This window comes from Aythya ferina (assembly GCF_964211825.1).
Source record: "Aythya ferina genome assembly, chromosome: Z".
Lineage (NCBI taxonomy): Eukaryota > Metazoa > Chordata > Aves > Anseriformes > Anatidae > Aythya > Aythya ferina.
The window spans coordinates 51,415,708-51,429,286 of NC_140299.1; the positions used below are offsets into that span (position 1 = coordinate 51,415,708).

Sequence of the window (13,579 nt, forward strand, 5' to 3'; positions counted from 1 at the left end):
GTGCATTTTCAGATTGTCAAGAAACTCTGACAAGTGTAACAAGCGTAAGGTTTTCTCACCACTCACATTTGGAAAGAAGTGATAAAGGCAGAAATCACATTTCATTATAAATGCTATTTTCTGTAACATGAGACGGTAAGAATTAAGGCTAACAGATTTAAACTTAACCTGAAACAAGTTTTAATTATGTTGTCTTTACATTTAAAGCATTACATAAAAAACATTTCACGTGCTTGAGTTCAGTAGTGACCTCCAAAAATCCAGCAGAATCAATGGTTACCAGATCTACAGCAATAAAATTTAGATTTGCAAAAACTCACATGACTGTGATCTTCATGCCTCACTACTGGAAACATGTATTAATCATATTAGATATAAATGATTGCAGCCCCTGGCTAAGTTATGGAATTAAGTTTTTGAAAACTGTATCACTATAGTCCCTTACCTACAGATGGACTGACACAGCAGAGCCATGTTCCTGCCTGACCAAGAGGAACCATTGAATTTAGCATAACACAACTACTTATTCAAGACAAATCACTTGCAGATAATGTTTTCTTAAACTAGGAAAAATGTATTTCCTCCTTATGTCTGAGAGTTTGAGAATGAATAGATTCCAACACGGCAGACATGGTAAACATGATTTTAACAAGTATTCATAGGAAAAAAAAGCTCAAACGTAAATAGTACTGAGCATCTGAACAGGTTTGCAGTTGTGCGTATGCAACAGATATCTTTTGCACAGAACTGAATCAAAAGTAGGAAAAATTAACTTAAGGACTTAAAAAAAAGGACCATAATACTGAAGAACTGCCCAACTCCAAAATACAGGTCCTTTGACATGACAAGGTATTGGATTTAGCAATTTTTCCTGGGATCTTTGTTTCTTATGCTATAAATAAATGACAGATGAACTCTGAAATCCTATCAATACCAGTTTGCTTCCACTGATTCTCCAGGCAAACCACAGACTAGAACATTTGTTCATTCAGGAACAGTGCAACAATAGCTGCATTCAAATTGAGAATATAATGAACCAACACTGGACAGGAGCAAAGTGTTTTCACTTCAGAGGAACACAGTTGTTTTTTTTGTCAGGAAGAAGACCTCTAACTCCAAAATTAACCTTGTATCTCAAGATTTAGATGAAGACAGCTTTATTCAAATTCCAAGTATCTGGAATGCCTAGAAAATCAGTGGCTTGAGTAGAAATACTTCAAATATGTCTCACAATCATTCGCTTCAATTTGCCATTGCAGTCTTTCAAAACTCTAAGATTTTTTGACACGTTTTCTGTTAAGCCACTAGGTTTAAGCTGCTGAAAAGCAACAGGGCAAGACTGAAAGAAGTTCTGTACATTCAATTTAGTAATAATCTAGCATCCAGTCTTCCTTTTAAGCAAATCCCAGGAAGGATATCCCAGAGACAATAAAGAAGGAATAGCAAAATCAAAGTCTGTCAGTGGCAAATATTTTCTCCAGTATAAACATTCAGAACAGAGCAGCAACAACAATCAACTTGGTTGCACAAGGTCTGAGAAGTAGTATTTCAAATCTATTCACATAATCATTTTAATGTTGACCAAAATTCTCAGATAACCACTATCCATTGGTTTCAAGGCATGTATAATCAATCACTCATCATAATAATAAAAAAGTGAATGCAATTTTGTTTTCAAAAATAAATATTACTCACTTTTGTCACCATAACCACCACAAAGTTCTTCTCATCTATTTTGTATTCTTTAAGAGCAGTATCATCATTAAGAATTTTACCTGGCAAATAAATCAGATGCAAGTTTGTAAGAGGTCATTCAACAGATTGTTACACGAGCTTGCTTTTCCCTTATAAAAACAGACCTCCAAAAACACTGAAAAACAAGTCTTATGCAGGCTTACGAACACTAATAACTGTACAAAGATTCTAGCCATTAAGTTTTGGCAGTATAGTTCCTATTAATGTTCCTCCTATGATGTCCCCAGTACTAGTTAGCTAGAAGACAGTCTTTCTACTTTGGTAGAAAGCCCGACACTTGCTCAAAGTGTTGAATATGCTTCAAGTCATTTAAAACAGAAGTGTAAAATCTAGATTTAACTTTTAACACAGAGATACAAGTAATGCAAAGGAAAGACTTTAGCATACAATAAGCTGAACTGAGTATCTTATGCCTGCTTATATACTCTAGACATAATGAGAAAATTCCTGTCTGTTCTCTTCTGTTAACACTTAAATTTAGAGAACTATTTATGGTTCCCTGCCACAGTTTAAGTTTATCTACTTGAGATAAATTCGTGACTTTACAACTTTAAAAATCTATTCTTAAAAGAAGGCTAAAACATTTGAAAAAGCTATGACTGTTCCACATCCTGCTACCTTGATAGAAGTATGAAAGACAATGATCAGATAACAGTAGAAATCTTTTCGTCTTATACTACCACTTCTTACACTTTATAAACAGAGATGGCACTGTGGCTATTTATCTCACTTCTACAAGAACTTAAGAATATATTAAACCACACAGGCATTTTGTAGAATTAGTTACTTCAAAGGAAATCCCACAAATCATAAAACGAAGTCTGTACTGCAGTGAGTTTTAGAGCAGCTTATTCTACTACAGAGTTTTCAGAAAATATTTTATTGCTTTAATTGATTCATTTTCTGAGGAAGATTCCAAATTTTCCAAATTGATTCATTTTCCAAAGAAGTGCCAAAGATCACTTCCCATTTCAATATTAAAATACACACTTTCAAAACCATCCTCAGTCATGGTGGAATATACCATTTAACTGTAACTAGTAGGAGACATCCTTATACTGATGATTGCAAGGAAAACAAGAGAAGTGTACACAAATACTATGGCACTTACAACACAAATTAGGTGGTACTGTCCTAGTCCCCACTGGTTTTATCTTGCCCCTTCAGGCCAAATAATCAAGAACGTATTATGTATACTGTAGTAGTAATAATACATGTAGCAGGTGGTATGGCATCTGACTCACAACCTACACAGGCTTATTTCCATTTTTCTGCTGTATAAGCACTTTTGGGAAGGAGCTTGCACAACGCACATATGCACACAACCTATCTTCTCTGGACATACTGCTCTCAGGGTTCCTAGACTGATAGAGATGACAACACTAGAGATTACTAATCACTGCTGACTAGCAGTGATTTTTTTTTTTTAAATAAGAAACCATTTTAGTTACAAATGGGGTATTTCTTATCAGGTTCAGCTGGGATATCACTTTACCAATGTATGAAACTTCTAAAGTTCACTTTAATCCACGAAAAAATGTCACCATTGCACCCTTGTCGTACCCCTTGTACAAGATAAAAAATAAAATTCATCTTTGAGGAGCAAAGATAGGGTTATGAAAATATGAGTGAACCATTACTAAGAGTACACTTCAATTGTAAATCTTATTTTTTTTATATTTTCTACTTCTTGTGGATTATACAATGCTGCAGAACAATTCTGGCTTTTTTTTTAATCACCAAATATTAACGATTTCATACAATTATATACATATCACATGAGGCCTTCCACCTTGTTCATACGTCTTTATTATATATGGGACTGTCATGCTCACATTCTTGATGTGCATTATCTTCACTCAAGGCCAGGGAACAAAATTTGCTAAGAAACATAGTTGTGGGAATTCCTACAAACAAGTGAAGACTGGACTCATCTTGGGATTATCATCTTTCTACTATGATGAGTGTCTTTATCTTACTAAAAGTGGAAAGCCAGTACTGCTTACAAAGCAGAAAGCTGGAAAAGTAGAAGACCACCAAAATTTCTTTTAGCCATGACTTGAGAGGAAAAAGTAGTACAAGTGTGGGTTGTGGGATGGAATGTTGATACAAAGTGAACACAAAATCTGTCTCTATGCATTAGTAGTAACAGAATAGAGCAGTCAGGTTGAAGATGATAGAAAAACATTACCATAAAATTTCACCAAACTATGTTAGTACAAACCTAGTAATTTCATGCCTTTATCTGACTTTAGCCTACTTTGTGCTATTACATAATACATGTTTTAAATGACAATTTAGAAGTATTACAAATTGCAGAAACAAAGGTACTTGTACTAAAAAGACAAGGGTTTGGCAGTGGGTGTCTGTTGTCAACCTAAAAGAAATTATCTATTAAATTGTCTGAGGTACAGGGAGGAATGCTTCAGGTATATACACAAAATAAACTGAATAGAAGACAAGAGTTAACCCACAACAGAAAATGCTATCTGCTTAAATACTTTTTTTTTTTTTTTACAGCACCCAAGACCAAAGCTGTTAGCGTATTATGCCATGAGAGCACAAACAACAGAAACATAGAATTAAAACCCTCAAAAATCTGATATAAGTTTGAGAGGTCCCCTTGACAATGAGGTTTGTTGCTGGTTTTCTTTTTGATTAAACTTGTTTGCCTTTCAGAATTTAACATCTTTAGAAGACTTAACATTCAAATCAAAGAAGAATAGAAAAAATATGTTAGGTTCAGATACAACATCTTGAAAATATCTATTACCTGCATAAATTAGTTTTTGTCCAGCTACTGGAAAAGCATCTTTCCCCCTTTCTGATTCAATCTTCTCTTTCAGCGCCTTCACCTAAAGTACAGAAACAGTCTCATTGAAAAAAATTGCTTTACAACAAAAACCTTAACTACATTTTGTTCTTAAGCTTTTATTTCTAAATAGTAGTTTTCAGTCATATATTGATTATGCACTTGAAGTACATCAGTCTTTCAAAGATGTCAGCACAAACCTTCCCAGTGCAATGTGTACCCTTCCACAAATACTCTAATTCAAATACGAAGATGAGAGACAACTCATTTATCCATAAAAATTCTTAAGCACAAGACTACAACAGTAAGAAGCTGAGAAATCTGTTCAAAAAATGCTTCTATCTTCTGACCCACTTCTCTTCCCTGTTCTTTCTCTGAATGCAGGGGTACACATACTATGCACAGCTAAAATTATTCTTTATCACGACTTCATGGAATGTCTTTTTTTTTTTTTTTTTGTAAGGTCACAGTGACATTTGATTTAATTTGCTGGAATCACGTGAAACCTTGATAAGCAACAACTTGTGCAAATTGTCCAGTTGTTCATTTTACAGACATAGTTCTCAATTATTTCCCCTTCCTGGTAATATGCGGAGCTTTGCCTAACAAATGTAAGCCTACCCCAAAATCATTTTGCCCTATTTACTTGTTTACGCAGGCCACTGACTTACAGCCTACGCCTTCAGAGCACTGCAAACAGCTCAAATGACACAGCTTTAGCTGCCATGAACCAGGGGGCATGTGTTCTCCACAAAGACTGCGTAACAACATCATGAAGAGACAAAGGTTGTTCTTGTAGAACAGTGTCTGTAGCAACACATTTGAAATCGTATACCTATATCAAAACATTAATTCTTGCTTCCTGACAGACAGATGCTGCCAATCTGTTATGAACTTACTGATCCAAACTAACTCCACCTTCTAGAGCTTTCTTTTTCCTGCATATTCATAAGCTTTATTCATTCAATGCTTTGCTGTTAATAAGCATGTATCTAGCAATTCAACCAGCTAAGCATGAGAAAATGCATTTGTCCTGAGAGCTGAGCTGGACTGGAAATTATTTGTACCACAGGTAGCTGCAGTAGTATCATTGCTCTTAATTTCATTTTTTTTAAAGCAGTAGCTCACTACTAGGGTTGCTTACATAGTAAATATACTGAAACAACATTTTCAGATGTTAAATTATAAGTATTTACTGAGACTCAAAAAAGCCAGCTTTTCAGCACAATTAAAACCTGTCATCCACTCGACATGCCAGCCATACTTCCTGGTTTCCTATTATTCCTTTGTAAATGCTGTAAATAACCTGTTTTATTTCTTCTTTTCCTTCATTGGCCTCCTCTCCTCCCTCTTCCTCTCATATTTTACTTCTGAGGTTTATTAATGGGTTAATTCTTTCACATTTTGGATGTTTGGTCCAGCAGGGATTGACAAAACTTGAACACTGATGAGAAGCTGCATCTTTTCAACAGAAACAAGTAAGAGCTTGCTTTACTATACTTAACCCATCAAAGGAGACCCGCAGAATATAACCCATTCTGTAAGCCTGCACCTAAGTGATACAGGTGACTGAACCACTAGCCACACAAGGATACAGAACGCAAGCTGGACATTTGCTTTTCCACAGCAAAACAGCAGCTCACTACTATCCATTAGTATTCGAGAAGGTCAAAGCATTAACTATGGTAATACTACTGTTTTGCTGATAGCATCGTCAGTCTGTGCACTTCCTTGTAAAAAAGTCAGTTCTGTTCCTGGACTTACATTTATTTAATAGCTTAAGAAGATCGTTTCCTTGAAAACTAAAAATATAAGTTGTGAATTCATCCCCAATTATTATTTAAAGCTGACAGTCACTCACAACACAACAACCTACTTAGGCTATGGATAAGCTATCAAGCATCTTTTCTAAAAATTTTTAAGTATTAGGTTCTTCAGACAATGCCAGTTAAATTTCCTGCTCCCATCAGGGAACATTAACTCCAAAACCATGTTGAAAACATGTTGTTTTAAATGCCCACATCTTAACATACTGCTTAACTATTAATGTATTTAGGTACTTGTACTAATGACTCAAAGGTGATACCTCAAAGCACTTTACTCAGTCACTAGGTCTGCTACAGATATAGAATAAATATTGTAGTGTGATCAGCAAGTACTACCTATTTTGACAGAGAAAACTATGGCTTTTTTCAAGTCCTCTGCACTCTATCAAGCTACTGTTTTCAGATGTCTCCTGACTTTCTGAAAGTTTTTATTATTGTTGATGTCATGACTATGGCCAGGACAAGCTAAACACACTAACACACAATAATTGCACTGTCTTTAGGAGTTTGGGTATTTATTGCCTTTGTGAAATAGTGACTGTTAATGCAGCTAACGTTACAGAGTTACACGCAAGCAGTTACCACTGCTTTCCCTTTGCTGTGTGACAGGAGCAGGGCTGTCAGTGGTCAGCAGGAGCAGAGCACTGAGTACGGTGATGCCACCTGCATGAGCTTGGAGTGTGGTAACTCCAGCTGTGCAAGCTTAGCCCTCCCCCCATGCATCCCTAGAAGTCCTCCACAGCCAGCTCTCACAGAATCACAGCAGCACACTGGGTAGGACAAAAAAACATGTTTGCTCCCCACATACAGAGGCACTCTGGCTGGAACCTGCCAATACAGTGGCTATGAGTGGCTTCTTACAGGAATTAAAAAAAAAAAAAAAAAAAAAAAAGAAATCAGGAGAGAAGGCTGTTACTATTTCCAATACAGGTCTCCTGTATTTTCTGTACTTGCTAGATATGTCAATCATTCTGGGAACACATAATATATTAAATTCAAACACAAATTACTTCAGACCTCTGACATTTCTCCAGCTGACAAACAGCTTACACAGACCTAAAACAAATTTAAGCTTAACATAGCTCAACTAATTTACAGTAATTTGCTAACTATATGCATAGACACTGCCATTTGCAAAGGCAAAGAACATTAACTTAAGCGTCTCATTTAACAGGACACGCACTCTAGTCTAAAGCAAAACTTTTGCCATGCAAAGGTACATCATGTGGTATCTTGATTCACAGTTAACTTGACACATCATGAGCTCCACACTATAAATTAAGAAATCCTGGAATGTGGTTCAGGTTGTTCCTATTAAATTGGAAATGTAACATAAATACAAGTAATTTCCAGACGATACATTTCCAAACATGTCCTTACATTTCCAAACATGGGAACTGTTTACAGAGAAGAGTAATTTATATATGTGAAACCCTATTGTATCTCAGATGAATTGACTTAAGCGATCATACCTTTTTAATGGAAAAAAATAAATGAACTTAAGCCAGCTCCTAACTACCAGCTTGAATCGTAGAGTGATTTGTGTTGGATGGGACCTTTAAGGATCACTTAGTCAGAACTCCTGCCACAGGCAGGAATATCTTCCATTAGATCAGGAGGCCCAAAGGCCCATCCAACCTGACTCTGAACACTTCCAGTGACGAGGTGTCCACAACTTCTCCAGGCTACTGCCCACTGTCCTGTTCCAGAGTCTCACCACCCTCACAATGAAATGTTTCTTCCTTATGTCCAGTCTAAATCTACCCCCCCCCCTTTCAGTTTAAAACTCTTATCCTTTGTCCTATTGCTACATGCCTGGGTAACAAGTCTTGCTCGGTTTTTGTTAGAAGCCTCCTTTAAGTATTGAAAGGCTGCAATAAGGTCTCCCTGGAGCTTTCTCTTCTCCATGATGAAGAAACCCAACCCTTTATTCACAGAAGAGGTGCTCCAGTACTGTGAATGTTTTCATGGCCCTCCTCTGGGAACAAACACGAATTGTTTTCAGTGATGCTCAGTGCCAAGACAAGACACAGTGGGCACAAATCAAAACACAGGAGGTTCCCTCCAAACATCAGGAAGGAATTCTTTACTGTGTGGGTAGTGGAGTCTCCCTCCTTGGAGATCTTCAAAAGCTGCCTAGACGTGGTCCAGGGCAACCTGCTCTGGGTGTCCCTGCTTGAGCAGGGTGGTTGGACCACATGACCTCCAGAGACATGTTCCAACCTTACACATTCTTTGAATTGACGCTTATTCTTAAAGATGGTTTCACAGAATAAGAATTTTATTTATTCTGCAGCAGTGTGACTGCTGTATAGTCCCAGGAGAGGTGCTCTGGGGATCCCAGCACAAGAAGGACCACAAAGATGATCAAGGGGCTGGAGCACTTCTTCTACAAAGACAGGCTGAGGGAGCCAGGGTTGTTCAGCCAGGAGAAGAGAAGGTTCCAGGGAAACTGGAACTGGCTGGGTGGAGAATGGATTGCAAGCAGCTCTGAGGAGAAGAATCTGGGGGTGTTAGCTCAACATGAAGCATTTAAGGCCATGCTGCACAGGGCTTTGAGAAACATGGCCTAGTGGAAGGTGTCCCTGCTCATGGCAGAGGGTTGGAATTAGATAATCTCTAGGGTCCCTTCCAGTCCCAACCATTCTATGAGTCCACGATCCTATATTCCAGTCCCTTGATCATATTAGTAGCCCTGCACTGGACTCTCTATTGTGTCCAGGTCTCTCTTGTACTGGGGGGCCCACAACTGGACACAGTACTACAGGTGTGGCCTCACCACTGCTGAGGGAAAGATCTCCTCTCTTGTTCTAATGTCTGTACTTTGCCTAATGCAGCCAAGAATAATGATAGCTTTCTTAGTGGCAAGGGTACATTGCTGACTCATGCTCAACTTGGTGCCCAGCAGTTCCCCCGGGTCCGTTTATGCAGAGCTGCTTTCCAGCTGGGTGACCCCCAGCATGTCCTGGTGCCTGGGGCTGTTCTACCCAGGGGCAGGACTGCAATTCTCCATGTTGAACTGCATGAGATCAGCCAGCCAGGCCATTTCTCCAGCCTGTTAAGGTCCCTCTGGATGGTTGTGAGGCCCTCTAGTGAGTCAGCCACTTCCCCAAGTTTCATGTCCTTGTGTCATCCATGAATTTACTGACAGTGCACTCCACCCCATCATCTAGGTTGTTAATGAAGATGCCAAACAAGACTGACCCAGTACTGACCCTTAGGGTACTCTACCTGTTACTGGCCTACGTCTATGCTTTGCACCACTGACTACAACCTGCTGGTACTGGCCCTTCAGCCAGTTTTTGATCCACCTCAATCTGCCCACCCAGACCATACCTCCAATAGTTTCTCTACAAGGGACGGGGTAAAAGGCCTTACTGAAGATAAGGTAGGCAACATCCATTGCTTCCCCCCATGTACCAAACTGGTGATTTCATTACAGAAGCTGGTCAGGTTAGTCCATGTTCTGGTTTAATCTCAGCAGGCAGCTCAGCAACACACAGCTGCTCAGTTGGATGAGGGAGAGAATCAGAAAGGTGAAAACACAATAACTCATGGCTTGAGAAAAAGACAATTAACTAGGTAAAGCAAAAGCCATGTGTGCAAGCAAAGCAAAACAAATAATTCACTTGCTGCATCCCATCGGCAGGCAGGTGTTTGGCCACTTCAATCAAAGCAGGGCTCACCAAGCGTAGCAGTTTCTTGGGAAGACAAACACCATCACTGTAAACAACCCTCCTTCCTCCTTTACCCCAGCTTTTACTGCTGAGCACGGCACCACATGCATGGGACATCCCTTTGCCAATTTGGGTCAGCTGTACTGGCTGTGTCACCTACCAATTTCTTCTTGTGCACCCCCAGCCTTCTCACTGGCAGGAAACCATTAGAAGCAGAAAAGTCCTTGGCTCTGTGTAAGCACTGCTCTGCAACTAAAGCCAGCAGTGTGTTATCACTACTGTTTTCATTCACAAACCAAAACACAGCATCATTGGAGCCTCTATTAAGAAAATTAACTCTGTCCCAAACAAAACCACGACAGTTGGCCATGAATTCCCCTTTTTGAAACCATGCTGACTGATCTTGATTTTCTGCTCCTTCATATGTCTGAAATTGTTTCCAGAATAAGCTGTTCCATCACCTTGCCAGGGATCAAGGTACGGCTGAACTGGTAGTTCCCTGGGTCCTCTCTCTCACACTTCCTGAAGACAGGGCAAGACATTTGCTTTCCTCCAGTCTTCAGACACTTCTCCCAGTTACTGTGACCAAGCATTTATAGAAAGCAGACTCACAATCACATCTGCCAGCTCCTTCAGCACTCACGGGTGCAACCCACTGGGGCCCATGGTCTCAGGAATGGTCAGTCTGCCCAAGTATTCCCTGGCCTTGAGTACTGTGATAACATTGCCCATCTGCACTGCAAGCGGCATGGAGTACCTTGGCCTTTGCACTGCCCCAGGTAACCAGGTCTCCTGTTTCCTTCAGGAGAGGGCCCATATGTTCCCTAGTGTTCCTTTTGTCATTGAGGCACTTGCAGAAGCCTTTCTTGTTGCTCTTGATGTCTGATGCACTGGAAACAGTACCCTAAAGATGTGGAAACAGAACACTTACACTACGATAGCGAATTTACAAATTAACTGATTTTTTATGCCCCCTATGAATTTCAGATGTGTGACTATCCCTACTAATCAGAGAATACTGAACAATATGCCCATAAGAATAGCTGCCATGAATCTGTTTAATTAAGAGTCACAGCTGATGAACTCCTAACTGCAAAACAGGTATTCCAAAGAAATACCAGTCCCAGAGTGCATCCCAGATGGGCATCCTAAAAAATAGGTTATGTGAAATTGATAGTGCTAAGATGCTGTCCTGGTTTTACTTAGGACAGAGTTAATTTTCCTCCTAGTAGGTGATAGGGTGCCATGTTTTGGCTTAGGATGAGAAGAGTGCTGATAACATGCTGATGTTTTAATTGTTGCAGAGCAGTGCTTACACCAAGCCAAGGACGTTTCAGCTTCTCACTCTGTCCTGCCAGCGGGCAGGCTGGGGGTGCAGCAGGAGCTGGGAGAGGACAGACCCAGGACAGCTGACCCAAACTGGCCAAAGGGGTATTCCGTACCGTATGGGGTCATGCTGAACAATATATAGGGGTGGCTAGCCAGGGTGGGGGCAGCAGGCTGCTCAGGGTTCGGCTGGGCATCGGTCAGCGAGTGGTGAGCAATTGCACTGTGCATCACTTGTTTCGTACATATTATTGTTAGTAGTACTATTATCATCATTATTGTTATTATTATTTTCCTGTCTTAATAAACTGTCTTTATCTCAACTCACTTTCCTGTTTCTCTCCCCCGTCCCAGAGGGTGAGCGAACGGCTGTCTGGTGTTTAGCTGCCGGCTGGGTTAAACCACAACAGATGTCCAGCTGTTCCCTACATTTATTTTAGCCACCTAAGCGCTGGGTTCCTTCTAGGCAAGTATTTCACATAACTCAAGTATACTGAACAAACTCACTCCCTTCTCTCTCACACACCAATTTCAACTTCTTACCTTATACACTATGCCAAAATGGACAAGGAAAAATTAGGTGAGATAAAATCACATTTCTTAATTTCCAATAAAAAAGTCACCAGTATACTTGTCATTTTTAACTACAAAGGCAAAATAAAACCTCTAAATTTCTTGAGATCAATAGAGAAATTGGATATTAGAACCAAAATGGACACCTTCCCACATCAAGACACACCACAATCTTCATCAGGAATCCAATTCACAGATTAGTGGATCTACAAACAAGGTTTTTTTGCTACCTCTTCCACTACAGGGTTGCTACGAAGTTTCTTCAAAGCCTTTTTGCTCATTTCCAGCCCAAATTAATCCACTGACTATTAATACTCTTCAGTTTCTATGCCAGTGTTACAATTTAAGCATGAATAACCCTTCCACCTCGCTAGGAGTGTACCACTGTGCTTAGCACTACCAAGCCCTCCTCCCAGCTCATAACCTAAGCTAGCCCGGGCCCTTTAGCTTACTTTCACTTAATAGTCTCAGTCTTCCACACCATCACAGCACCTCTTTGCTGTACCAGTGGAAATTCATTCCTCCTGGAAATTGGTGGCCAGCAAGCAAGTGGAACAGTGGCACTACTACTCTTGATGGAAATTCCAGGATTTATAAGCTTGAGGGCTTCATCTTTTGGACAGACATTTCCAAACAACAGGCCCTCCAATCAGATAGCCAAGCACAAGCTTTGAGTCCTTTAATTCCACCATGTTTCTATTGCTTTTGTACTCAAGTGCGTTATTCTTATCAAATTAATAAAAATACTATAAATAGATGGATCCCAAGACTAACTCCTAGAGACTTGCACTACCCACCTGCCTACAATTCAACTGTTTCGAGAAGGAACTCAGAGAGGGGTCTTGAATCTCTTTGCAATTCCTCTACCAACCTTCACCTGTTCTGCAACAGACCAACAAATTTATCCCAGACTGGAGAAACAGTCATCTTTTAGACATGGTCAAAAGCTTTCAGTCCAAAGGCCTTTGCTCTTCTCCCCATCTCCTGAGCTAAGACATGTGGAGGCTACTCTGAACACTTCTGTTTAGAGCTAGGGCTAACATTCCCAAGTTTTCCCTCCCACTGCTGCGGAAAACACATATACCACATGCTGTATGGTACAGATAGTATATACGGACACTGCTCAGTCAGTTGAGGATAACGTTGTATCCAACAGTAATCCAGAAGCAACAAACTGATCTGTGTCACAAATTTTAAAATCCTTAAACTCCATGATCACACATTAATGGCAAACATTTTGCCTGTTACTGAAATGTCCAGGGCATAAGATGCTTCATATCTAGTAACTAAAGGTTTTATAGTAGATTCATTGATAAGACCACATTTGGTCCTAACTTTTCCTATGAATAATAAAAGCAGATTTTGTTGTTGCAAACCTACACTTACAGAAATCTCTCGTATGTGTTTCCTTAATGGGACATTCAATAGTCAGGAAACCACCCTGAGAGTTGCAAGAACAGGTTACTGCCCTGCATTGGGTTCCAGAGGTATAACAGATGCAGTAATTGAGAAGGACCATAAGAGAGGAAGAGTCCTGTGAATCTGTTCATCTTTTCTTAAGCAGCTGAAAAAAATAGTATGTACTCAAGAAAAAAGGCACTTAAAGAATT

At 39.7% G+C, this 13,579-nt stretch overlaps 1 protein-coding gene across 2 annotated transcripts in view; it reads right to left on the reverse strand.

Moving 5' to 3' along the window:
- The window catches only part of RAD23B (RAD23 homolog B, nucleotide excision repair protein), a 39,202-nt gene that overhangs the window by 19,060 nt on the left and 6,563 nt on the right, over positions 1 to 13,579 (reverse strand). For both annotated transcript variants that reach the window (XM_084503467.1, XM_084503468.1), the window contains exons 2-3: positions 4,529 to 4,610; positions 1,696 to 1,775 (exon numbers count right to left, since the gene is read on the reverse strand). In XM_084503467.1, coding sequence (XP_084359593.1) covers positions 1,696 to 1,775; positions 4,529 to 4,610 — 162 coding nt within the window. The remainder of the gene's footprint in view (positions 1 to 1,695; positions 1,776 to 4,528; positions 4,611 to 13,579) is intronic.